Source organism: Poecile atricapillus, chromosome 4, assembly GCF_030490865.1.
Source record: "Poecile atricapillus isolate bPoeAtr1 chromosome 4, bPoeAtr1.hap1, whole genome shotgun sequence".
Classification (NCBI taxonomy): domain Eukaryota; kingdom Metazoa; phylum Chordata; class Aves; order Passeriformes; family Paridae; genus Poecile; species Poecile atricapillus.
The window spans coordinates 51,078,805-51,106,641 of record NC_081252.1 but is presented as its reverse complement, the minus strand read 5'-3'; the positions used below and the strand labels follow the sequence as shown (position 1 = coordinate 51,106,641).

The 27,837-nt window shown below is 39.6% G+C and overlaps 1 protein-coding gene across 1 annotated transcript in view; it reads left to right on the top strand.

Annotated features, from left to right (window-relative positions):
• Nucleotides 1–23,592, top strand: part of GABRB1 (gamma-aminobutyric acid type A receptor subunit beta1) — a 115,757-nt gene extending 92,165 nt beyond the window's left edge. Inside the window, exons 6-9 of the mRNA XM_058838106.1 lie at nt 14,431–14,568; nt 14,676–14,828; nt 16,128–16,378; nt 23,245–23,592. Of these exons, the coding sequence (XP_058694089.1) occupies nt 14,431–14,568; nt 14,676–14,828; nt 16,128–16,378; nt 23,245–23,592 (890 nt within the window). The remainder of the gene's footprint in view (nt 1–14,430; nt 14,569–14,675; nt 14,829–16,127; nt 16,379–23,244) is intronic.
• Nucleotides 23,593–27,837: the final 4,245 nt, after the last annotated feature.

The following is a 27,837-nucleotide window of genomic DNA, read 5'->3' as shown; positions in this document are numbered from 1 at the left end:
CATGATTCAGGGATCAACACTGCAACACTGAATTGTGCATTAGCCTCGTCAGCAGCACCCTTAGAAACCACTTGAATGGGTGAACTGAACAAGCCCACAGCAACCTGAACAGAGATACTTGGGGGAAAGAGGGAGATTTATTCAATTGCCTACAGTACAAAAAATGGCAATTCTGTATTGATTCCAGTGCTTTTATGGCTGTCCCTTCTTCATATAGAAATAGATCTCACACTAAATATATGTAATGCTTCTATGAAAGTGCAACCAACTTAGAGTGATTACACTAAATCAATAAAATGCTCCACTTGAACCTCTACAAAATTTGCTGCCAAAAAAAAAACAACTGAGCTCATATCTAAACATTCATTATCACCTTTCTTGGCACAGAACCATCTGATGGAATGAGGTTTGAACAGATTTATCACAGCTCTCTGCTTGACTCAAGATTGCATTGATCCAGAGTATGACTGCATTTGAACCGAGGATATAAGAACCTGAACCTCAAACAAATAGGGATTTTTTTTTTTAGATGAAAAACCTATCTTAAATCCAAGTTTCCCATACAGCTTTTCCTTTGCCTGTCTGCAGGCACCAGATATCTAGTAATTTATTCATGCCTGGCAATAAAAATTCACTAATGAATATTGCTGTTCTTGTACCTAAGGCAGGAAGAGCTTTGAGCAGGATCCACTTATGTATTTTCCCTAAAGTATCCAAAACCACTAAAAGGGCATCTGGTCTCATCCTGCTTCTCACCAAGCATATCAAATTGGTTCCACAGAAAGCATAATTTCTCCCTTTTCAAAGGAGCTTGTTGCTCAGAGTATTCTAAAAGCCAGTTGCAAGGCCCCTTCCCAATTAAAATAAAAGTCTGGAAGAATGATGAACCCAATGCTTTTTTTAAGAGCTTCCATTTCTGATGTTCCTAAAGAAGGCAGCCCTCCAATCCAGTTGCTTAGGTTTTGCCACATGTGTAAATTAAACTTCTCTCACTCACCCTCCTGCCAGATTGCCTCTGCTCTCCCATGAGACCTGTCAGCCATAAACCTGTTCTCTGGAATGTTGCTTCCCATGGGCCCTGTGAACCTTGGCTGAAAAAAGCCCTCCTTTTCTCCACTTTGACTTGTCTCTGGTTGTTACAGCATAACACTGGCAATAAAAACTCTCTTCTGCTTCTGGCCAATTCCTTTAAGCATTCTAAAATACATACTCAGCTTTAAATTTCTTCCAACCTTGGTGGACTAAGATAAGAGAGAAAAGGGTTCCAAAACTCACATCATTCTAACATTCTGAGATGCAATGCAAACTATCTGAATGAAACAGGCAGAGGGGTTCCTGCCTGCCCATCTTCACTTCATGTGCCAGCTAGAAGTGATAGAATGTTCTTAGCATGTCATTCTATTGACAGCTTTCCCAACTCACCAGTGTGAAGATGGGTGTCCGTCCATGCCTGCTGTACTCCCATTGCTGCCTGTGCTATGACAAGCACAGATCGCCTTATTTCACAAAAACTCTGCCCCTGGATCAAATGCCATATTCAAGCTCCTACCCACAAAGCCTAACAAAAGAACAGGCAACAGCAGAACACAGAAAAGCACATTTTATCACAGCATACTCATAAAACAAGCAAGACAGTACCATATGAAGCACCCCAGCAAGAGTAGGAATAGAGATCAGCACAAAAGACTGCCAAAGTTATTCCATATACTGCCCACTGGGGTAGCAAAGTGACTACTCTCTGGGTAACGTATTTTGCAATTTGAAGCTCACTTTATAATTTCTTAAGGCATTTTGATAATATGTTACTCTATATACCCTATGCAGAATACACATACTGAGCTTGTATCGTTGCAAATACACTCTCAGAAGGATTGCCCGTGGAGACTCTGCACGCACACAGCAATCGGTGGATCCACATTAACTTCTGACATGCCATCCTACTGAGTGGCAGAGAACATGCTGGCAGCAAAACAAGAGAAGTTTTAAAGTTACAGCATGAGCATCCACAGCAGCCGATTTAAACATCACAGGAACAGAAAGACTAGCACAGAGCTGTGAAGCGGAGCAAGTTGTTTTTTAGATACTTTGAGAGGCAGGTTCACAAATAGCTTGTTGATATTGAAACTGAGAAATTAGCCAAGTAGGACTGCATGTTTCCTTTTTTTTTTTTTTAATTTCACATCAAAAGTTAAAATGTATTTTTGGCTCAGTTTATGTCATTCCTTACCACTCATCTTTTAAAGTCAGCCACTGAGCTAAAATAATTCATTCTTCACAGCACACTAGTGTTAAGCCACAGTGACTGCTCTGTTTCCACACTTTGGAAAGATTTCTTTCCCCAGAGGACTATAAATCAGTTATGTTACTTTCACAATGTATTTTTACACTGCACACAAATTTACAAGTTACTCAGATGGAGATAGTTTAGTCTATATGACTTTCCCATTTTATTTTTGAAAAGATGGATATCTTGTCTTTATATGGATGCATAGATTTTAACAGCAAATATTTGATGTTCAACAATTCCAGAAAATGAACATATGAAAATTAGCAAAGCTTGATATGTCTTAAGCACTTAAGCACACAGAGGAAAGCAGAGTTATTTTTGCCAACTGCTCTTCTTGTTTAGTGTCATCTCAGTAATCTCAGAGTACCAATATGTGACCCAGGGTGTCCCCTGGTGACCACAGAGGATGGGAAAGCTGGAGCTGAGTCACTTGCCAGCACAGCCTCATTAAGTCCAGACTTCAGCCTCTGAGACCCCTCAGAGTGAACAACAAAAGGAAAAGCTTAGCTTGCTTTAAAAAAAAATAAAGGATTCATATAGAGGAGGGGCTGACTTCTCCAGAAGCAGCTGTGCTCTTAGATGAGTCTGTATTTCTGCAGTCAGAGCTGAAAAAAAAATAATCTCTGCACCTGCTAATATAACAATCTTAGAAGAGCTGGTATACTGTGCTTTGAGACAATACAGTTGTCCTAGAATATCACAACCATCAGGATAGTTTATATATGTCATTGTCTTCTGCCAAGGTGTGAATTGCTGCATAAAAGCAAAAAAACCCAGAACATACTGGAAGATTCTGGTACTCATGGATTTGCTTTGGTTTTGGAAAATGAAGCGTTTCACCCAGTGCATCTGTATTTACAGATATTATATATCTTGAGAAATTATCTACTCAGTGCCTATCCCTTCTCTGTCTTGATCTATATGTATGGCTTCTTGACACTGCAGTAATACTAATAACAAAACACAATGCCTCAAATCTCTGTGTGGGAAGATGGCTTATCTGACCTGGAACAATATTAATGTGAAGTAGTTTTATTAAGTGAGCAGTATTCTCACATGCAAGTCCTCCAGCCCTCAGGAAACTTCTCTGCAGAACAGAGAACAGAATTGAGCCCTTCAGATAAAACTTAATGTTTCCTCCATTAGCTTTCTGCTACCATTTCTAAGAGCTTTATTTATTAATTCACCTTTCTCATAAACTTATAGCAACAAGCATTGAGTGCCAGAGTAGACTGTACAAAGAGGCATAGGTTGTTATGGGGAAACAACAGTGTGTGGAAAACTTCAAGAACACGTTGAGCATTTCAGTGTTGTTTGCGGATATCATTCATACTGATACAATTTTTCAATTAATTTATATTTTCTGGAGATTGGCAGCCCTCAATTCATCAGACTTCCATGGAAACAGCAGCACCAAGTTTCCCAGCTCAGATCTCTCTAGACATGAAGGAAACATCTGTGCAGAGAGGTGCACATTTGTCTCCCTCAGTCTTTCAAATACCTGTTACCTCTGGAGTGCAAGCCTGGTTTTTAAAAGGGACAGCTGTCCATTAGCATGCAGATGGAAGCTGAAGTAGACAATCACTCATTTCACATGAGGCATTGGACTCCAGTATCAAAGCTACATAGCCATAGTGCTGATGTCCAGGGAAATGGAAAGACTGCATGGTAACTCTAATTACAGATCTGAGCTGTAATCTGTCTGATTGAAGCAGAACCTAAAGGTTACTAGATTGCTACCCAGTATTGCTATCTCTTCCTGCAGCTTCCTGGTGAGGTGCATTTTGGCTAATACTCTCAGTGAATTATCTCAAAATATGTGGCCAATCTTCCGAGTAATCTATTTCCATTCCTATTATATATATATATTCGGTAAGGCACAATTTTTATTCTATGGGCACAGTTACAGGCTGGTTAAGGGAGCAGTCCTTAGGAGATGAACTTGGGGTCTTTGGTTGATGGGAAGTTCAACGTGACCTGGCAATGTGCACTCCCAGCCCAGGAAGCCAACAGCTTCCTGGGCTGCACCAAAAGCTGCATGTCCAGCATTGACATTGTCCAGCATTGTCCAGGTTGAGGGATGTGGTTATGTCCCTCTAGTCTGATCTTTTGAGACTCCACCTGTAGTGCTGTATCCAGACCTGGGGTCCTCAGCATAAGGAGGACATGGCCTTGGAGGAGGACATGGAGGAGGACATGGAGGATGGAGTGAGTTCAGAAGAGGCCACCAAGAGGGACAGAGCACCTCTCCTATGAAGACAGACTGAGAGAGTTGGAGGTGTTCAGCCTGAGGGTGAGGAGACAAGGAAGACCTTAGAACACTGTCCAATGTGCACACTAAAGTGTGCCAGTAAAAGAGCTGGAGAGGGACTTTTTACAAGGGCATGTAATGACAAGGCAAGGGGTAATGGCTTCAAATTGAAATGCAGTAGGTTTAGATTAGATATTGGGGACAAATTCTTTACTGTGAGGGTGGTGAGACACTGTCACAGGTGGCCCAGAGAAGGTGTGCATGCCCCATCCCTGGAAGCGTTCAAGACCAGATTGGATGGCACTTTGAGCAACCTGGTCTAGTGAAAAGTGTCCCTGCCCATGACAGGAGGGTTGGAACTTTCGTTTCCTTCCAACTCAATCCTTTCTATGCTTCCATGGTTCTGTGATTCTGCGATCACTAAATTACCTATGGAGAGTTCTTCCTGAGGAAAAAAAAAAAACCCTGTTATTTAAACTTTCATCATTTCTTATCCAAACTACACAGACCATGACTGCGTTATTTGTATTCACATTCAGGGTCAAAGCAACAGAACCTGTAATTCAAATACTTCACACACTTGCTGTGGCCAGGAATATGTATCAGCAAGGTAAGGCAGACAGGAAACTATTCAGCATCTTTTGATTATAAGACTTTGGATCTTCTCCCTCCATGGAGCACCTGCCCCTCTATTACACCTTATGTTAGTCCACTAATGAGTGTGTGCTGCATGTCTGCCTTCTTCCACACAAGACTGCAGATACTAAGCAGAGATTATACATTAACCACCCAAAAAACCTGCTCCTTGACTTTAGCTTTTGCTTTTAGCCACAGAAACCCCCTACTCATTCTTTAGTGTTTAAGGAAAAGTGGCAATCGTAGCAAGACCTCAGACACCTTGATGTCCATGGAGGTATTCATCTCCTTGGTGCAGGACTGCACTCCTCTCAACTCAGCCTGATTCTGCCCAAGGGAACATGGTGGTTTTCAGGCAAGCAGTTTTTCTCAGCACAGTATATGAGTTCAGTAATGTGTAATTATTTTGGCAAAATATGCACACAGAAAATGTAGAGTATGTATACAATACATGTGCATTGCCAAATTCCTCTGAATTATTCTTAATTTTGTCTGAATGGAAATTGTAATGCAACTCAATTTAACTTTAAGTTGTTCATGAATTGAAAATTCAGCTACTTATACAGTCAGAATAGTGAGTGAGACCATGCTGGCAGCTAAATACCAAACAGCCACTCACTCACTCCCCTCTTCCCCCAGTGGGGAGGAGAATCAGAAAGGAAAGGGCAGAACACCATGAAAACTTCATTCTCACTATTTATATAAAAAGCCCAAGTACAATGGACTTACACATGGTTCCACATTTACCTCTCTGAAAAACTTTATGCACCTGCATTAAATAATTAAAATTTAAAAAGGGTTTTTGTTGTCTCAGGTGGGAACACAATATTGTACAGAAATATGGGTACTTGTATAAGACATGCTGGCATAAGTAAAAAACATACAATGTCCTGATTCATCTCCAGTCTGAGTCCTGTGGAAAGTAGAGACCCTACTGCCTTAAAGAAGAGCAGGTTTTGGCATGACACTGGAGCACCAACAAGATGGACCTGGATTTCAAATGCCTTTTTCACCAAGTACAATAGCTCTATCTAAAGCTGGGCAAGTCTGCCTGGCAACAAAATAAGAGCACTTAGAAGTAGATCTTAATTAGTCAAATGAAATAAGTGCTCAAAGGCAAGATGTGTTTACAATACGAGCAGACAAAACTGTGTACCATGCAATATTGACTGAACTAAATTAATTGCATGCTAAGCAGCTGAACCTCTGTTACTAATGTTTACATAATGTGCTTATAAATAGTGTTGTTCCCTTTTTAACTTTGTAAAGCAACTCAAGTCAGAAAAAAAGCTTCTAGGATTACAGCTCAGACTCTTTATGAGAGCCATCTATTATTGTACAGTAGCTCAAATGAGAAAAAAAGAGAAAGGAGGGAACCGATGGGGTTGAAAAATGATTTGCATTGTACTTAAAATTCTACATAAAATATGCTCCTGACAGCACTGCAAGCAAGTTAGCTTAGTCAGGTTCGTGTGAAGGTGTGGAAGTGCTTTGAGATAGCAAACAAGGTGAAGAATTACATGAGGCTTTCAGGAGACAGGAGATCTCTCTTGACATGTTGAGATTTTTCATCCTGAGTCTAGCACTCCTAGCCTGTGCTGCCAGGACTAGAGTAGAAACAATGTGTGGTCTGCATTTTGCTGCTCCTGAAAATGGATATTTTCTTCCTCCTTATCAAACCAGAGGGGAATAAAGGTTAGAAAGAAAACAAAAGAAAGAGCGAGGGAAAAGCAAGCAAACCTCTCCAGAAGAGATAGAAGCTTTGGTTCACCTTTCTGTTGGTTGAGATACATCTGGTAACCAATAGAGTGTCCATTCAAAAGAATAAGAAAGGGAGAAGCAGAAAGATGAAAGCAGATTCAGGAAAAAGGCCTCTCAGAATGAAAGGAAGAAAAGATGGCTGGGATTTTTGACACTTGCTACTGGAAAGAAACAAGTCCTCTCTTTCCAGCTCCAAGCTCTCAAGGACATTCTGGTACCACCAGCAAGTGAAATGCAAGTCAAGGAGGCTATTTGGGTTAACCTCCTCATGCAGAGCTGCTGCCCTAATCACCGTTGACTAGTCTTTAGACAAGAACACGACAGTGGGACTTCAGAACTTCAGTGGTTTCAACCTCACAAGAAAAGAGGATCCAGGCAAATGAGTGAGAAACATTGAAGCGATTAAACAAAATGTTCCTCAGCATATGTAACCACCAAAGTAACTAAAATGTCATCTTAAAACTTCATCCTTCAGAGCCACTCAAACTAACTTACAAGATGAGAAACTTGCTGAAAGTCTGTAGAAACTGATGTATGACGTGTGTATCAGGGATGACCTGTTGATAGCAGTTGTGCACCTTGTACATATTACGTGTACAGTTACACAGGTGTCTGGGCTGCACAAGAGGACACCAGTCATGAGCACATACTGCTCGCCTGCTTTCTAAAAAAAATTTAAAGAAACAACCTATTATTGGAGGAAGGTTTTAGACAATAGGTCATCAAAATTATTCAAGTCCAAATTTTAATCACTGGCACTGCTCACTTAACATTTGTGTATAAGGAACATCAGAGACATCTTAACCTCTAAACTACTATGGGTAGGCTGCTTATTACTACACAAAATGTGTGGGCATGAACAAGACTTTTTAATCACAGTTTGATTTATGGGAATTGCACAGAGATGTGTAGAGTCAGAGGCTCTTAACATCAGGCTAAAAGTCGTCACTCCAGTGATGCAAGGAAAGTGTTGTAAAGGTGAAAGAAATGGGATGGGTAAATCAGGCTGCATTGGAACATGTCAGGCTTCTAACCGTTGTACTGTCTTAGAGCAAATGTCTATCTTTCCCATCATCTTGTGTCTGAGAGTGGCCAGCAGAACATATCAATGAAGCTAGAACAGAGCCTAGGACACACATGCTGATATTTCTTCAGTAAATACCACCAGTAAGTGTTCTGCACTTTGCTATGTCCAGTTGGAAAAAGTATCATATTTAACAACCTGGATAGATTTTTATTCTGTGATTCATGGCAGGTTTTTAACAAGCATAAACTAAGGACACTAACATCAATTAGTGATTTCTGTAGTTTATGTGTATGCTGAATTTCCCTTAATTTCTTTCAAACTAGCCACTAGACATATGATCTGTTGCTTTCTTGGTCTGAAAGTCTGACAGTCTATAAATCATGTTCTCCAAGCTCACCATATTAACTTAGGATCTTACAGACTTTTTTTATCAGCCACCCTACCTCCAGGCTAAAGAACTGTGACTCACACAGGTCCTTTCTTCACTGGAATCAAGTGTGTCCTTCATTCTAGCCAATTTAGGATTGCTATTTTGGGCAAAGAAAGGAAACTGCATGAAACAGCACAATGTGAATTAGAATGTATAAGGAAATGCAAATAAACAATTTTGCATTTGCTTCCCCTTCCTAATAATTCCTTAGTTTTATTTTTGTAACAGCTAATGAGAATTAAATTCTTACTAGTGAACAGGAAACAAAAATACCAGCATGCCTTACAGGGGGTACTCTTTCACATGAAAGCCATACTAGCTAAAACATACTAATGTGTGTTTCTGATTGTTCATTGCATTATGTTTATTTTTGCCTTTAAGTTCCTTTGCCATCACTGGCATAATCCAGTAGAAGGAGCCAAATTAACTGGTAAGGCATTTTCAATACAAGTGTGACTATTTATCCAGAATCCTTCATTTCTCTCTGTTGAGACACAGTGATACAGAGAAGTACTGCTGTGTTAGCCATTAAACAGATATTAAGCAAAACCAAACAATTTCTCTCCCACAGGAGTTTCAGATTCGTATTAAGTCTCACTGGCAAAAAAATGATAACAAGTAGAACTGAACCAATATTAAAGGTACTTGCAGATTAAGGCAAGGTTATAATTCACTCTTTGAACTAGATTAGGATCTTGCAAGAGTGACTTTATGCTGTTAATAATGTTTATTTTCCTCTTCTAATGGATAGGAAGTTATGTCTTCAACTGGGATGGAACAGATTACCCTGCACATAAAATTTATTTTTATTTGAGAAACCTTCTTAAATAACTGACAACGTTTAGTACTCCAGCAGTCTAACCAAGTTTTCATTTGGGCCAGTATTGCTGAAGCTAACTCATGTTCCCAGAGTGAAAAAAAAAAAAAGTACCTTACAGATGCAAAAACACACTCAAACAAAGGTGACAGGAAGCCTTTTCAAGCAATTCTATCACCTTAATGTTAACAAGTTACACTGATTTCCAAAACACATCTTCAGAAGTGTGGTGCACTACTCACCTGTCAGGTTTAAGTTTAAATAGTACAATACATTTCCCAGTGGATGCACGGCCTTGGAGCCATGTGGAATAAATGCAATATCTGCCTGTTTGAATGCAATCATAGGAATAGTAACCAGAAAAATATAATACATTTAGCAACAAAGACCACAAAAAGGACAATCTGGGAGGAATGCAAGAGGGTTGGGGTACAGCCTAGTGTCCTTACCCAGGGCCAATTAATTTGTGCACATGGAATTGATGTCTTTTGAAAAGCCATATTTAGATCCAAAGGAAGGGACCCAGCTGTTGGGTGTTTCAGAGCTACCTGCCCTGGAGAATCAGAAGAGAAAAGGGATTCTGTTTGGACATCTCTGTTGAAGTGCTAATGATAGTGGAATCATGACTTGTATTTGTGAATTTAACACAGATCCTTATTTATCCCAGAGATATTTAAGAAGATAAGTGCTGCAGTGTAAAATAGAACAGCCTAGTGACATCCCATACACTGTTAAACTCGGCTATATCACAATGTCAGCAACATTTCTAAAATATTCTTTCTGTGGACAAGGAGATTTATACATAACCTATTTCTTGCCATGTGTGTATACGGTTACTTTTTAGATCTGTGGTACTTCTGATTAAGCATTCTCACTTGAACTCTCAGCTGCTGAGAGTAAAAAAAAGAAAAAAATGTTGGCAATTAAGTGCTGTATTTTCATTTCTAGACAATATTTTCTAGGAAGCAGAAGCTTTATATCTCGAGCTAGGCAACTAAATGTGTTTCTTAGTGATTTTGAAGATGGAAAAGAACCTAGCAAGGAGAAAAAATGCTTAAGTAGAACAAATATTTTTCAGGGACCGTTATTAATTATACAACAAATAAATAAATAAATAAAATTTTAGCGGTCACTTATTATTTAGGTCAACAAAACCAGATGCAGAATTCCAGGGAAAACTGTTTGATTAAGCGAGCTATTGCCATCCCAGCAATGAGGCCATGCTCGCTCCAGAAGTATGGAGCAAACGCGTTCGGCTCCCCGCGCATTCCCCGCTCATCCCTCGCTCATTCTCCGCGCATCCCCCATTCATTCCCCGTTCATCCGCCGTTCATCCCCCGCTCATTCCCCGCTCGTCCCCTGCGCATCCCCCAGTCATTCCCCACTCATCCCCCGCTCATTCCCCGCTCATCCCCCGCTCATCCCCCGCGCATCCCCCGTTCATTCCCCAGTCGTTCCCCGCTCATTCTCCGCGCATTCCCCGCTCCGGTGCCCCCGGCGGCGCCACCCCCGGTTGGAGCGCGGAGCGCGGGCGCCCCCGCGAGGCCCCGGGCGGCGCTGCCGGAGCCGCTCCCCGCGCCCGCCTGGGAACTCCGGCGTTCCCCCGCCCACCCCGGGACAGCTCTCGTCAACAGCATTGAGGCACTGCAGGCCCGCGATATCTGACTTTTATGAAATTCGTGTTCAGACATCACGGTCCAGCTGCGAGTGCTGCTCTCTCTTGTCACAAAAGCAGAGGTATGCGTTTAAACTGGTGACACGAATAGGTACGCAGAGGGAAAAGGATTACATGGGAAAAGAGCTGCCGAGGGAATACCTGGGCAGTACTGATAAGTTTGGTGAACAACCAGCATTAACTCCGGCCACTGCAATGGCAAGACTCACTTTTCCTATCACTGAAGTAGTTTTTTCTTCCTTTGTAAACGCTAAGGCATTTGCTGTCCAAAATACAGGGTTTCCATTGCCTGCTATCCAGTAGTCAGTGCTGCTCCACACTTGAAGGTTTCGTAATTTACATCACTACAGCTACTCGATTAAAGCCACTGTCCACTTGAAAAACGAGAAGAAACACTCTGTCACCTGCTCACTGTTCAGAGCTGAGATCAATTCCTGTCTTTAACTTCCAGCCAACTGTCTTCCTTCTAAGTTTGCTAGAAAAAAGCCACACAAAGTCGACACCTATGAAACATTAGGGCCTCCAATTCCTGCACCTGTGAGCCATGAAAAGCAAAGCCTCTCACACACCTAGAACAATGTGCAAAGCATCACATAGCAACAATCCTATCGCATCAGGGAATGAACTGCCCAGGGAGAATTTACACCTTGTTAGTGTCCAGCAGAGATATTACAATGACTGCCAGGGAAATAATGAATGCAATGAAGTTCACTGTACCTAAAACCACAAGAAGATGTTTTTGCCCAACTATTTTTCTAAAAAGGGAGCTAAAAAATGTGAATGCTCCTGAGTGAAAAACATCACTATCTCTTTCTCATAATTTCCATCAGCTTTAGGGAAGCTTTAATTCAAGAAAGAAATCTGTATATTTAGAATATATATAGACTATATATATATATATACATATCTACATATATGAGTATATATAGAAAAAGTAGTAGCTCACATTAGACCCTTTTTTTTTTGTTGTTGTATTTGGAAGTGTCTTTTAAGTTTGTAGAGATTAAAAACATGGCCTGTCAGCAATAACAGTTTGTCACCAGCTGATACCTTGCTTTTGGTCAGTTGACTTTATAACCTACTAGTTCTACTTTTCATTCAGTAACCAAGGTGGTAGAAAGCAAGACTAGGCAAAAGCATATTTGTCTACGTTACAAAACTCACATAATTTCCTTTTGCAAAGATCCAACACGACCACACAGTGCATCAATAACATGGTGCAATCTTTTTGTAGGAGGTTGTGCCTGTTTTCTTTTTGAAATCTGCCCTCTGATATCCCAGTGTTTATTTGGCATCACTGTGGGTTTTAACAGCTAAATCACTAATAATTCCCCTTCAGGGAAGGGAATTTCATCTGCAATAAGATGCCAAACTATTACCTCTTTTCTCAAAATGTTAGAGAAACTGCAGAGAGGCTGGCTGCAGCTTCCTCAAGAGATTGCAAGTCAAATCAGGAGCTCCTGAGGACTGGAGGTAGTTCCTCTCTCTGCCCTGGGTCCCAGCCTGCACTATCCAAGGAAGCTCAATAATTGGAGGGCAGGATGTGAAAAGGGCAACAGGTGATGACGGTACAGAACAGAAGAAGCATTTTCATGGTTTTCTTCCAAACCTTGAGGCAGAGTTGAGGATCCTTATATCTAAACCTTCACCTGCTCAACATCTAGGTAGTGATGGCCCTTTTGTTTTTTATTCTGTCCCCCAAAGACAAAGGATAACTTTGCTAACTCGTGTTGAGCATATCTGTGTGGTACGAAGTCTACACATAATCAGTATCCTTTCAGTATGAAATGACAGTTCCAATGCCATCTGTTTTGCACCACCTTTCCTGAGAAGAGAAATCCTTCAAGAGAAGGTTTCAATAAAACACATTTGCAGTAAAATGAAGTTACCACTTCCCTGCCAGTCTCAGTCTTGGTCTTTTGAACAGTCTCAGTAGTCTTCATTCACTTTCAACCGTTCTGTATCACACCATACATGTAGTTCATGTCAGCCCTGGGGGTATGTGTGCAAAGCCTTTAAAGCAGATACTGAAGTCCTACTACCAAGCAGCTACCTTCACCTTTTGCAGTGAAAACAAACAAAAACCAGCCATGCAGAGCTCTGTGCCACAGCCCTGGCATGGTTCATTTGAAAAAGAAAATAATAAAATAGCATAAATAATGGGAAACCCAGTTTTAAGCTTGCAACAGCAATCCATATTACATAGATTAGTGTGGTTTTCAGAGCAATTCAGATAGTTAGAATACCATGGCACTGAGCAGTTCAGAAATAAAATATGTGAACATTTAACCTTGTTCAGCCCATCATTGTGTGTTTGCATCAAAAGATAGTTGTTCAATAGCTGCAGACTTTCCAAGCAATCTCTGGAGCCTGGCAGCAAGACATAAGAGCTTCTCTGACTGTCACCAGGGAAACCACAGATCTGTTCTGCATGAGGTCAGCCTTCCAGGGAAGAGGCTATTACTAGGCATCATCATAGGAAAAGACATCTCAATACTAATTTCCTTAGCTTGATATTGCATTACTTGTGCATATGAAAGGATAGGTTCCTAACTCTGTGGAGGCCTCTGATGCTACAGTTGATTCAACTTGCAAAAGTACTGTCAAGTTTTCTAAAGCTTTGAGTTCAAACACATGTTTTTATTTGATCTGTGTTATATGATTTAAACCTGATTAAATCTAACACCTGAAGGAAAAATTTAAAAATAGATGAGATGTTCTCTCCTCTGGTAGATATCTGGGAAAAGTAGAAAAATGCAATAAAGTGGAACCAGTTTAAATATTAGTTCAAAAATGTTGTCAATTGTGAGATTTTTTTGAAACCCAGTCACTTCTGAATTCAATCAAAATATTTCTTAAAATGGTAACAATAATGTTAACATTTCCAGTGATAGAATGGCAAATTAATTTTTAATTAAATTATAAATAATCAACACCACTGTTAAAAGGAAACAGAAGAAAGGTGCTAGTTTTGGAGTAAAAAGAAATATTTCTGTGATAGCAGAAGATCAAAGATGGCATGGTCTAATTAAAATATAAAATGCTTCATGAATATCAAAGGTTACCTACAGCTCTGACAGACATTGTCAGGTGATACTACAGGCACCTTAATTCTTCTAGAATCATCTTTGTCTCCACTGGCTCCCAACTCTGTATTTTGTCACATCTTGCATAGGAAATCAAATTAAAATCTGGGAACTGAACCTGGTTTTACTGTCAGAGCTCCTCCAAAGAGATTTAAGTTTTGCTGATGATGTGTTTGTCTGTTGGCAAACTGAGCAATTCAAGCCTGACTGAAAAGTAGCTGTATTAGAGCTAGCTAAAATACAAACTTTAATCATGAATTCTGTTCTTGTTTTCTGTCTTCTCTTCTACATCTAGAAGCTTCCTCAGGGCATAGAGAAGGCTTCTGTGTAACAGGAATGTCACATGATGGAAGGCTGAATTCCTGATTAACAGCAGCTCCTTCCACTTGAACTGCAACTATTTAAGCAAAGTAATAAAACAACAAGAAAAGTCAATAATCAAATTGTGCCTCTGTTTCAGATGGGTACACTACTGATGATATTGAATTTTACTGGAATGGAGGAGAGTCAGCAGTAACAGGAGTTAATAACATTGAGCTCCCACAATTTTCTATTGTGGATTACAAGATGGTATCAAAGAGAGTGGAATTTACAACAGGTAAGCACTGACAAGTTAAAAAAAGTTGTCCCTTCATCCTCCAGCTCAGAAGTACCAGTGCCTACATTTTGTGAAGCATTAGTCATTGTATGATTTCTTTCTTTCAGGAGCATATCCTCGATTATCACTCAGCTTCCGGCTTAAAAGAAATATTGGATACTTCATTTTGCAAACCTATATGCCTTCCACGCTGATCACAATTCTGTCATGGGTGTCTTTTTGGATCAATTACGATGCCTCCGCAGCCAGAGTTGCTCTAGGTAACTTCTCAAAATGATTGAACTACGTGGACACTTGCTGCCTTTGAAAACAGTGGCATCAAATCCATACTGCTGGTTGAAGCATCGTTAATTGTGATCTCACACAAGCAGCCTAGGGCCTTGGTTGTCAGGAAGGCAGGCAGGTGTGACCTTGCTGACATCTGAAGCTCTTGCTCCGCACTTAGGTTGGGATTCTAATTGACTTCCAGTTGTCATAATGGTCTTTGGATCATGCCAAAAGTATCTTGCTTCCAAACTGGAGTGTAAAAGTCTAATTCAGGTGCATAAGGGTATCCACACTGTGCTGCACGAACAATCCCTGTTGATGTTAGAAAGTGCTCTCTCAGGCCAGATCTGTGACTGGAATGAATACACAAGATCCTACTGACATCAGTGGAGTTACACCAGCTTACACCAAATATGTCTGTTTTCCCTATAGAACTGGTTCTTTCCCATACCATATTCCTTCCTACAACTTTCCATAAGAATGAAGATATTCAGCGCTATCTGTGCTTTAAGGCACAGATTTTTAATATTTTTCAACTCTATTGCCAAAAAGCCATTTTGTCCCATCTCCCTGCAAATTAAACTTGTTACACCTCTGCTTAGAGCTATTATCTACATGCATTAATGACCTGTGATTAAAGCAGACTATGAAGTAATTTCAGCCAGCTAAAAGAAAAAACACATATGAGAAAAAAATAAATCATTAAGTGGTGGATAACACAATGAGATGGAAATGCTTTACTAGCAAGCACTTAGTTAACAGGAAAAACTGTTTTGGTACAAGCATATATATCACTTTCTCTTCATCAAGGACCATCACTTTATCAAAAGGCTTCCCTTTCTCCTTTCAGTCTTCCATTTTAAATCAAAAGCTCTATACTTATTGCAGATCCCCACAGCAGTGCAAGTCACCTGTGGGGTCAAGTAGAGCTACTGCTGTAAATGAAGTATGAAGCATTTTCTCACATAGAACAGAAATCAACTCAGCTATCCAGGTCAGCTAACACCACATTCCCTAGCACAGTTATTGCAAAATTTAAGGCAAGAAGTTCCAGCATAGCCTGGGCTATTGGAGCTTATTTCATTCACCCTTCACTGCATGAAAAGCCAAGGAAGGTGCTATCAGCAGACTTGCAAGGATACGTTCTTTGCAAAACACATTCCTTTGGCTGCTAAGAACCTGATCACATAATTAACTCATCTGCATGAGAAGTGTAATTCTGCCATTATGTCTTTTGTGCCCAAATTTCCTTCCTTGTCATATTAGTCAATGTCTGTTTCTTCCTTTTGTAGGAATCACGACTGTGCTGACCATGACCACCATCAGCACCCACCTCAGGGAGACCTTGCCAAAGATTCCCTATGTGAAGGCAATAGATATTTACCTGATGGGATGCTTTGTGTTTGTGTTCCTGGCCTTGCTGGAATATGCCTTTGTAAACTACATATTCTTTGGGAAAGGACCTCAACGTCAAAAAAAGACAGCAGGCAGGGCAGGACATGCTACAGGCGAGAAGAGCAAATTGGAAACAAATAGAGTCCAGGTAAAATGTTCAAGCTGTCTTTTCAAACATTACTTTTACTGTGAAAATGTTCATTTATATGATGATAGAGATGAATACAGGTGGAACACGTGCATTTAAGAATACATGTGCATTTGCCTAGAGAAAAATTGTATTTTAAGGAGATTATAGCAATGTATGGTCTGCTCCATCTTCAACTGAAAACAAAGTAAGAAAATACAGAAAATGCAAATGAATATTCAGGACACATATTTTTTTCTTCTTTATATTTCTTGCAGAAGAAATACAAGGGGTACAAGGAAGTTAAATATTTATCACTTCTACTGTATATTTTTTTTTGCTTTAGAAGGTGGTATAGAAGAAATGTTTATAATAAAGCTCCTTTTTACATACAGAAACTTCACCAAAAATAAAGAGCATAGATAAGCTCTGTTGCTTCAGTGAGCCCTGAATAAAGCCTGTAGCACTGAGCTTCAAGGAACACAAGGATGCTGCTGCTAGATTATAACAGCTTTCATAGATGTCAGGATTTTTCCCTCAGCTAAATTCAGGCACACCACAACTATCCCCTCTTTAAAGAACAAGCCAGAAAACTTTCAGGAAGTAATACTATGAACGTATTTTAAACAAGGGTGAGTTTAATTTTGCAATACATCAGTGAGCACTTGCAAACATCTATAAACCTATTTCGCTTTTTCCCAGTTTTTCAGAAATAAACTCTTTGAAGCCTCATGTGTATTTGGCCCAGTTTGACTCAGAGGAAAATATATATCCTAACGAGCCAAAAATTTCTTCCTTCCTATGCTTTACTTACAATATGCTACATCCGAGTATTAATGAGATCTTGCCCAGGCTGTCCTATAAACTTCTTTACTGTTGTGGCCTGAGGTGATAACATTTGGACAAAACAGTGTTTTAAGCCCTCTGTTAAGCTGGAAGAATGACATCAACACATTAAGAAGTAAGACTTCATCTTGATAGATGGCTACAGTGTCACATACACATTAGGAAGTGCATTTCAGAAACTCTGTGATATCTTATTCATTCTAGAGCTGTGTGTTTGGTGTCCCACCACTACAGCTATGCATCAACAAAGCCATCATACCCTCGGTCTCAGTGAACTCATGAGCCCATTAAAAGTTCTTACATTTGCCTTCTGTCCCATTGTGTAGGGGATGCTTTATTACAGTGAGGGCACAAATTCAGTTCAGGCAATCAGCAGACTCCAAGACCCCACAAAGTACTGCCTTCCACAGAGCAGAGGAGATAAGCCATCCTGGCATGGACTGTTATGCACAGACACTGTCTATCCCTTTCTGTGCACAATAAGGAAGGGAAAAAACAACATAACTCACCAACTCTGACCAGCTGCCTCAACAGCTCCTGAGATAACCCAGCCTAGGTGAGAAGCAGCACAGCAAGGATTCATGACAAAGAGGAAATCAAGACTTCTTCAGATGTCAGCCTTGGCTACGTGTGCCCTAGTGCACTGAACTGAGTAAAGGATAAGAGTGCAGGTAAGTTCTTCTCCTACATATTTGGAGAGTTTGTTTAACTAAAAAAATGCCATAACTCATAACTAAAAGCTTTTCTCTAAATGTTATGCAGCAATTACACTGAGATTGGTATTCAGAATGGGATGGAAAGTTTTTAAAGCACCACATTGTATACACCATAATTTTTCTGATAGAAAAAGGAAGTCATACATGCTTTGTACCAGGATTTCTAAGTGCTCACACTTTAGGCAGCAATCCCATTCTGAGACTGAGAGTGCTTTAAGTGAACAGACTGCTTTCTGCCTGTACAGTGCAGGTTTGCAATCTTAAATACATATATATGCACACACATATATAAACACATGGATATGAATGGATATTGGTGAATTTTGTGTTCCACGCACTGATGTGAGACATTGTGAACATTAATTTTACTCAACATAGAAATGCTGATTTTCAACAGTTGTATTTCTGTCTTTGGCAGGAAGAGTGCACACAACCAGAGCAGTGGGACACAGTGAGGTTTTGTGACCTCCAGTGAAACAGCTCCCAGACCCTCTCCATCATTTTTTGAGATTTTTCACTGGTATTGTGATGCCTGCACCAGAGCAGGGGAAAGGGGTTTTTTGAGCACAAAAGAACACAGTTGTAAGTATTTATAGCTATAGGAGACTTTTTCCCTTTTACTCTTCACCCACACCACTCATCCATACAGGCACCTGTAACTATAAGAAGATACATAACAGCGCTTCATCTCTTTGTGCCAGGTGAAGATACCAATCATTCCCAACATACAACTCCAAAGACTAAAAGAGTTCAAATTCCTTCACCAGATAGCACAAGCTTTAGATGTGTCAGCAGCACTCAGCAAACTGACCACAATATTAACAGTATAGAGAAGACCAGATGAAAAATGAAATGGAACTGCTGATTCATAGGTGTCTGTTCCATGCTCTACAGACTGAAGAAGATGGAAATAAAGTATCTCCAGCTTCATAATTGATGCCATTTTTATTTTAATATACAAAAAATATTATTTTGTAGTAAACAATCTTTCTGTTTCTCTGAATAAAGCATAAAGACTGTTTATATCTCCTTGTTCATTTGTCAAAGCTAGATGTAACTGACATCACCATAATTATGGATAAACAGGAAAAATCACCCAGCAAGAAAATATTTAGACAGTCTATGCATGCAACTGCTTCTCCTTCCCCAGACAGACTGTGAATAGTAATTATACAGAAGCTATCTCTTAAGTAGGAAAAAAAAGGTAAGATGCAATCAAAATGTGAGTGGGAAAGGGGCTCATAAATGACAGCACAAGGCAAGTGATAAATTGTCTCCCCAGTTCTGTGCAGCATCACATCCTTTCAAATGTCCTGTGAAACACTAAACACTTGGGATAGAATGCCAGAGACCAGCCACAGGCTCCAAGGAAAACTTACAATTTTCCATTACACTGGCTACTGGAAGGAGAAAAAGGGAAGCATATAACCACACAATTTTACTTAACACAAATTTGCTTAACCTGCAAGTAAATCTCTTTGTGAATTAGTATATCCCTGCTGGTCATAAGGTGTATCTTTGTGGATCAGATTGTGGTAACACTACAGCATTTGTTCCGGTAAGACAGCCTGTATGAGTAACATAGCCCTGAGTCTTTCATCTTAAGATGAAGAAATAATGGGTTTGTATTGAGATAAAACAAATGTTTTTACCTTTTATCTCCCAACTGCTAAGGTACAAAAAAACCACACCAAAAAAAAAAAAATAAAAATAAAAAAAAAACCACAAACAAAAAACGCACAAAAAAAAAAACCACAAAAAAACCCCCACAAACAGGTAAAAAATTCATTCCAGACAGCACTAAGCATTTGAGACCCATTCTCTGTCAAGGAATGCTAACATGCACTTCTCCTAGAGCTTTCTGACTACTTTTTATGTGGTCAATACAGGCCTGTTGTTTTGGGCTGTTTTCTTTGTATTACTTTTAACTATTTTACACTTACAATATCATTGGATGATCCTAAGCAGGAAATTAATTTTCTAAGAGTCAGTGAAAAAATAAGGTTTCATCCCCCTTGGTGTGGGGACATTCACTCAACTCTTAGTGTCTGATTTGTCTGTCAGTGCCCCAGGAAAGCTGAGACCAGTCTGTCAGCATCCTGTTAGGGGGACCCTTCACTGAACTGCTCTGCTGGATCACAGGGGGTTTGATTGACTTAGTCAGGGATAGCCTAAGGGAGACCCCTCAGCAGGTCTTCCCAGTTTATGACCAGTTTATTAAGTGGGTCTTCCTCTTTATTTGAGTATGTTAACCACTGTCAGCAACAGCCAGCACCTGGGAAGGACTCACACCAACATCTTATGGAATATCACTATTTTTTAATAAAAAAATGGTGACAGGTTAAGGTTCAAGGATTGCCAGTGATAGTACCTGACTGCAAAAAGATATTTAAATACACAGACAAACTCTAATCCCCAGTGAAAGTATTCAGCCCACACAGAGTGATTCTTACCCAATAGGCATCCCTGTGGGGTAGAAAACAGGTTCAGCCCATCAACCGATGCCAGTAGTTAAAACAGAGTAACTTTTCTAACTTTTCCTCACTCTCAGCTTATTTGTATCCTGTTTATTTACATTTAGGTGGAACTTGAGTGATAGTCATACGCACCTTTGTTACTGATTGGTGTAAAATTCTCTTGCTTCACTCTTAGAGTCAATAAAATATGGAGCACATTCCCAGTGAGGGGTGGTTGTACCTTGGATGGAGGTGTGAGTTAATATTACAGCTGGATTATAATGAACCAAGTTCATCTGAGGAGAGTGATTTCAGCACAGTTGTTGGCTCAGCAGCAGGAGATCAGCTGCACAAGTTTTAATACTTTTCAGTGAACTTCAAAATATACTGAAAGAGTTTTTAATGATGTGGGAAATTGCACAGAGCATTTGACCAGGTACATAAGAACATCTTTTATATTTCCATGAGCTAATTTAGTCAAGATCAGTGTAAGGCTCTTTGCTCTGAATTGCAAAGACTGCAATTCAAAGACCAGCTTGCTTCATGACATACAAATCATCTTGCCTAAAGTGGTTTAAATTAAATTCATTTTAAAAGTAACAGGTTCATTCAGAATGCTTGGAGCAGGAATTCAGACACTGCTTGGCTCATAATAAATTGTCAGGTTATATTAGTTTAAGAAAGATCCCTATGCATTGCTTCAGAGTGTAGGCAGCTACAAGTTGTCTTCCCAAAAAAGAAAAGTCATAATAACTGCTTAATAATGCTTGCATTATTGTTATTATTATTATAACACTGATGTCAATTAACTTACACATTAGATTATGTAATCAAAGACAGCTCAAAGAGCTATTCAATAAAAATGTGAAGAAAATATTGACCTGTCAAAACTTCTAAGAATTTAAAAAAAATCTCTTTTTACACAGAGACAACTTTGAGATCACTGGGTTTTTTCCACAGAAAAAATGTCAGATCTACAGAGTAAATGAATAGTCCCATAGTTATGGCAGTTGTCTGTAGAGTAGAAAACCCTAGCTTACATCTTCCTTCTTACATTTTAACGACTGACCTAAAAAGTATGAGCTGAGTAGCCCATATCTCAAGCACACATTTGAAACACCATGCTGATTTGTGACAAGATAGCCTTTCTAACCCAGAACATGTGAGCTTTTCCCACCAAAACAGCAGTGGGAACTGGGATGCTACCACTGAATGCTCATTTCAGCACACACAGAATCATTTTCTAAATCAGACTAGTGCATTTTCTATCTGTAGTGACTTATTATTTCACTTAGATGATTTCTTTTATTCCATGGTTCTCTTGTGTGGCTTTTGTACAAAGAGTTCCTTCACTGCTTTGCTTTCAGTTAGTAAGTGCTTAGTCTGGCACAGTGCAAATATGCCATCAGTTATGATTTAAAGCAGATGGGAAGGAACATCTTCCCCATTGCCAGGTGGAACTGAAAACTTCTTTGGTCCCATCTTTCCTTTGCAGCAACCCACAAAGACTGGGTTTCCCTGGGTGGGTTTTTTTTAGTTTTTTCTTGCACATACTTCAAATCTGCTGTAGATTATTATGTCATTTCCTAGCTCTGCTATGTCTTACTAAAAATGTAAAGCTCAGAGTGTAAGCAAAGCACTGCATATCAATGGTGCTTCACATGACTAGATATTGTCTATAATCAATATCTTATTCCCTGATATAAAGGTATCCACAGACATGATCAAGTTTGTTATAAATTTGGGATAGGTCAAATACCACAGTTTACCAAAAACAACATTAATATTCAAGCCTCAAGGTGAAGACCTTGAAGTTTCATTTAAGAGGCCTCTGTTCTGATGTATATTTCCCTCATATAGCCTACAGTGGATTTTTAAATATCTTATGAATTTGAAACATCTATTAAGTATTTATGGAGATGTCAGAAGTCAACCTGGAACCACAAAAACTTTTGAAAAGAGGTTTTACTACAAACGTGTAGAAAGCTGAAGATTTATGAAAAGGAGAGCACAGCAATGCAGCAATTCACGGTTAATTACGGTCATACTTAAGAAGACTATGGTACAAAAATATTTAATATATACATATATATAATTTCTTGTGCCATACATGTATGTACTGGTTGCAGTTTCCAATTCTTTGCTTGGGTATTTAAAACAGCGCTCTGACTAATAGCACGAATAAAGTGACATATTTGAAACAACTGCTTCTGGTATCAACGCATAAAAATGCAACTGAATGTAAGTTTTCATTGAATAAAATGGATTATTTTATATGCACATGAACAAGTTAATGGTATGCTATGATTTCATCTCTGTAATACAGTAATTGTCCAAAATCAATTCTCATCATGAGTATTTTGCAATAACTGATAAAATACACGTGTATCTACATGCTCTTCATGTGATGAACCCATTGTTACAAGACATTTAGAAACTAACCCGCAGCACTAAAACAGTCGAAAACTGTGTAAAATGGGCAGAGACAGCAACATTTTCTTTTCACCTTCAGTATGTGAAAGCTTCAGGTGCCAGTCACCAGACATTAAAAATCAGTATTTCATAAAGGCCACGATCCAAGTAAAAGATAAAATTACAAAAGTCTTACTTTGCAGAGGATGAGACAATTAACCGAATTACAAGACCAAGAAGCCAAGTCGGGATGGAAGGTGCTTTGATGTTGAATAGCTGAGTTCACACTAGTCAGGAAAGTGTGTTCAGCATCTTTTCACTGTTGTGAATGCTGTACCAGACAGGACTGTCATTGCAGCCCCAAGAGCACCTTGACACTAGAGCCACGTGGTCCATCTGGGAAACACCTTGGGCTGGCTGAGGAACCTGTCTAATCCACGTTCCTTCCTTGACACAGGTTGATGCCCATGGAAACATGCTTCTCAGACCACTTGAAATACGAAATGACGTTGGCAGCTCAGATGTGTTCACGAGCCTCCGTGACCCCCGAGCCACCACGTACACGTACGACAGTGCCAACCTGCAGTACAGAAGAGCCACTTCCAGCAGAGACCTCTACAACAGGAGTGCTCTGGACAGGCACAGGCTCCATAAAAAAGGACACTTACGCAGGAGGGCATCCCAGATCAAAGTCAAAATCCCTGATTTGACTGATGTTAACCTGATAGACAAGTGGTCCAGAATGGTCTTTCCTATCATGTTTATTCTTTTCAATGTTGTTTACTGGCTGTATTATGTCCACTAAATTATGCAATAATGTTACCACAGACAAACATAATTGTTTCTTTTCCTTCTCAATTTCATTAACTCTGAAGATTGCAGTAGCTATAATGTTCCATGTTCAACGTAAGATACTCTGCCATGGAACACTTCTAGATTTAAACTTTTAAAAAAACCAACCCAACACAAATCCAGGACCACAACATTTAGCTCAGAATAGTACAGATCAGCTCTTAAGGAGCATCACCCATGAGCTTTCTATCAATTTAATATTTTTTTTTTTTAAGTGGAAAATTTGTCCCACTGTATTTCTTATCACATATTGGCAGCATGCTTCCAAACAACACAAACTATACTAGTAGTATCTATGTCACTGTCTTTCACCATTTAGAGTATAGTGAAATTTGAAGAAATTGCAGCTTAAAAGTTTATTACTATTGCACCATGCTTCACCTCAAACTTAATAGTTTAAACAGGAAGTATTTCCATAGTGTGTTTGAGAAGTATCACTCAGAGGGAAGTCAAATAACATTTTCAGAGGCAGAGATATTCAAAAGAAAGAAAAGGTAGCAGAGAGAAATCCCACCAAGTTTCCAGCTGATTTGATCTCAATGGAATTCTGTTATTTCCACGAAGTAGCAAAGCTGATATTTATGAGAACAACTGTGCCATATGTAATTTTGTATTAAAAAGTAGAAAACAAACACATACTGATTCCTTGAAGCAAGTCTGAGGGATACTCAAGCCAAGATTTTTCTTAGCACCCAGGTTTCCTGTGGCCGGTAATTGCAACATTCTCCCAAAAGTTGGTAGATGTCTGGGAATAGATCTGAGGAAATTTTTGCACACAGTTTCCTTCAGATATCTTTATTGCACTGAGAACCAGGAGATGCAGCTGAGTCTTACAGCACACTGGCAATGCTGGGTGCACTCCTTCTGAGGAGCTGCCTCTTCTTACCTGGCTGCCTATTGCCTGACACAACTCCAGCCAAGGAGCCACAGCCAAAGGGCTAGCAACATCCATGCAACTAAGAAGCAATAGGTCAGTCATCTTCTATCTATATTAAATCCATTTTCCTTCCCTACTGCCAAGTGTTTCCTAACAGCACCGACACTGCCTAACACATCATTTTATTGAAACTATTATCAGTTAATTTTTTTTTTTGTATTGCAAGTGTTTCATACTTTTAGGAAAGTCAACATATACAAGCCAACAGACTCTTTGTAGCTACAGAGGTGGTATTATCAATAGAAACTGGTGCAGAAGGAAACACTGGTCAGGATACAAACAAAAAAAGTGATGTGGAAAATTTCTTCAGTAGTTCCTCATTGCCTGGCAGTAAGGTCAGCTGATGACCTTATTGCCAACTGACATGGCAATCTCTTTAACCAGAACATAATAATAAATTAAACCCTCCTACGTGTTATGGTTTATCACATTGTGCAAAACCTGAACCTTCTCACAGACCAGGGCCTGCTGCCCCTTCCCCTCGTTCCTTCGTCTACCTCAGAACGAGGTAGAATCATAGAATCATTAAATAAGAAAGGGAATATGTTAACTTCATTCACTACAAAAATTATAAGGCTGCAAAATAATCATTTGACATTGCTAATCTAAGGGAGTCCTTGAAACTATCCATTTTTCTGTGGGCTCCAAAGTCCCAGTCTCATCCCAAGTTCAATGGAGCACAACGGTGATCTCCTCAGATGTCTTCTTTCTGCTGCTACAACCTGTAACCTCCAGTCTACTAAAGAGGGGCACAATTTTACAAGATTAATCAGCCACTAAGTACAACTTCAGGTGATTCACGACAAATATTAATTCATGTAAATGGCTTTTCTGAATAGGCTATGCATGCCTATCCCCTCCATGAAACAACCCCAAATAAGTTTTAAACAAGAATCCCACATGGGACAGTTTGATTACATTTTTAATCACAGTTAAGCAATGTTTATATCAAGAATATTCCAGTGGAAACTAACAATATTATTTTGGTATTGTAAAATAGAATACAGAGAATATAAGGAAGTCTTGCATATTGAACTTTCCATAACTGCAAAAAATAGCAGCGGGAGGGAGACAGCAGTAGGACCATATGTGCTGTTCACTGCAAACACATATCCCATTAGTTTTGAATTCTCTGAACTGGCACAAGACTTTACAGAGTAAGTCCATGAGCCATTGAATTTGCATGCTTTGTGCTTATACACAAAAATTAATTCAAGTAATTCAAAGAAAGTAATGCATTCTGCAGACCTGTAGTATAAAATACAATTATCAGTGACTCATGTTTGGCATTACCTGATTTCCCAAAGATATTCACAGACAGACCTCAGGTAAGTAATTAAGACTAGCTGATCCAGCAGTGAAGAGATACTACAACCTCTCCTTACCGCTGTAGTAAACATTTTAGAAGAGCCAGCATCCAACATGACGTAAAAAAAAAAGACTTTATGTTACAAAAAAAAAAATGATCCTTTGGTTTTGATTACAAGGGCAAAGATCAGCTTTACCGGTTTTCAGCATTTTTTTTTTTTTTTTGGAGGCCCCTAACATTTGCATACACATATTTTTCTAGTTTGTGGTTCAGCCAGATACTTCTGGCATAGTTGATAGGTACATGGACTAAAAGCAGTTACCTTGTACAGTTCCAAGCAAAAAAACCCCAAATGTATGGAGCAGAGTAAAAGCCATTAACGAGAGCAAGGCACATACAAAACTCCTTAAGAACAGCACATACCAAAATAGGAGGATCTGCCCTCCTGCCCCAGGAGGCGTTGAACACGTGCCAACTATCCAAATCCCAGCCCTGCAGTCCATTTTGAGCAGCACACACCAAGGCCTGTCTGCATCAAGAGCTGCCAGCATCCAGTGAAAAGTTTGGCAGCAAGGACTAATAACCCCACCACACACAGAGGCAAGAGCTACTAACTGTGGGTACAACTGCTTCTGGAGAAAAAAAGCAGAAGAAAACATTTCTTACCTGACAGCAATAGCTTGGCAGCATGGAAAAGGCAGTGGTTATTAGTGGAATGGGATGGCAAAATGAGTCCATTTATGGGTTACGTAGGTACACTGCCACCTGGAGCTAGAAATTACGGAGCACAAAAGAAACACAATTTCTTCCCATCAATAGGATGGAGTAATTTGGCTGGCTTTATGCAATAAAGGTGAACAATGCTGTAATGCCAAGTTCCCCCAGTGTTGTACTTCAGTAGTTTCCCTACCCTGAGGAACCAGACTTCAAGATCAGCATAGATAAGGTCCTACTGCTAATTAGGTTTTAGCTAAATTCCCATGCAGTTTGTGCAGCTCTCATGCAATTTCTACTGGAAGTCGTTTTTGGCTCATTTTCCTGTGATGTTGGGTTTCTACTGTCCCTGAGCACACATATCCGTGTGCCTACCCAGGAGTCTCCCAACAATATTTGAATCCGTTGATAATTTCAACCAAAAGCTGTAAGGATCTGAGCTACTATATTCCTACAAGTTTCAACAAAGCAACTAGGTTAGCAGAGGACAAAGGTCACATTAATCCACCCCTCTTCTCTGGCAGAAAGGAGCTTGATGAACTTCAGCCTTATTCAACACAGAAAATAGTCTTCTCAGTGAAACATGAATGTTTTTTGACATTGCATTGCTTTATGCTACCACTGAACAGCACAGAGGTTGCTATTCCAGAGTATCTGCTGGTTCACCCAGTTCACCCTTACAGGAAACATTTCCTCCCTTTGTACTGCAAGTGGAGGATTTCTTGACATAAATCATGAGGAAAGTCACGCAGGGCCTGAGGGCCATGTTCCACCTGCTGTTTCCCATCACCAAGGAGCCAGATCTCATGAATTCTCACATAATGAGGACACGTTGCTAACATATCCTTGGGAGTATTAGTGAAAAAAAAGGCTGGGATTTATCTGTTATGTAAAAAATACTTTTAAAATGGTTTCTGTATTACAAAGCATGACTACTCCACATGTGTGATTGTATGTTTCTTCCTAACTCCATGAGCAACCAACCACCCTGCAGCCCAGGGAAGGCAAGAGATCACACAAGAATAATGAATTTCAGCATGTAATAATGCTGAAATGTATATGCACAGAGTGAAAGAGTTAAGTCACAAATAAAAAATCTGGCATTTCTTAAAAGAAGACCAGGTGACTTCGGTCTACTCGCAGCCTTGGAGTGCAGAGTTAACTCTAATTATGTTGTTTGCTCTTTGACAGATGTATTTCTCAATTATTTTTTAAGTAATCTTGAGTCTCCCAGAATT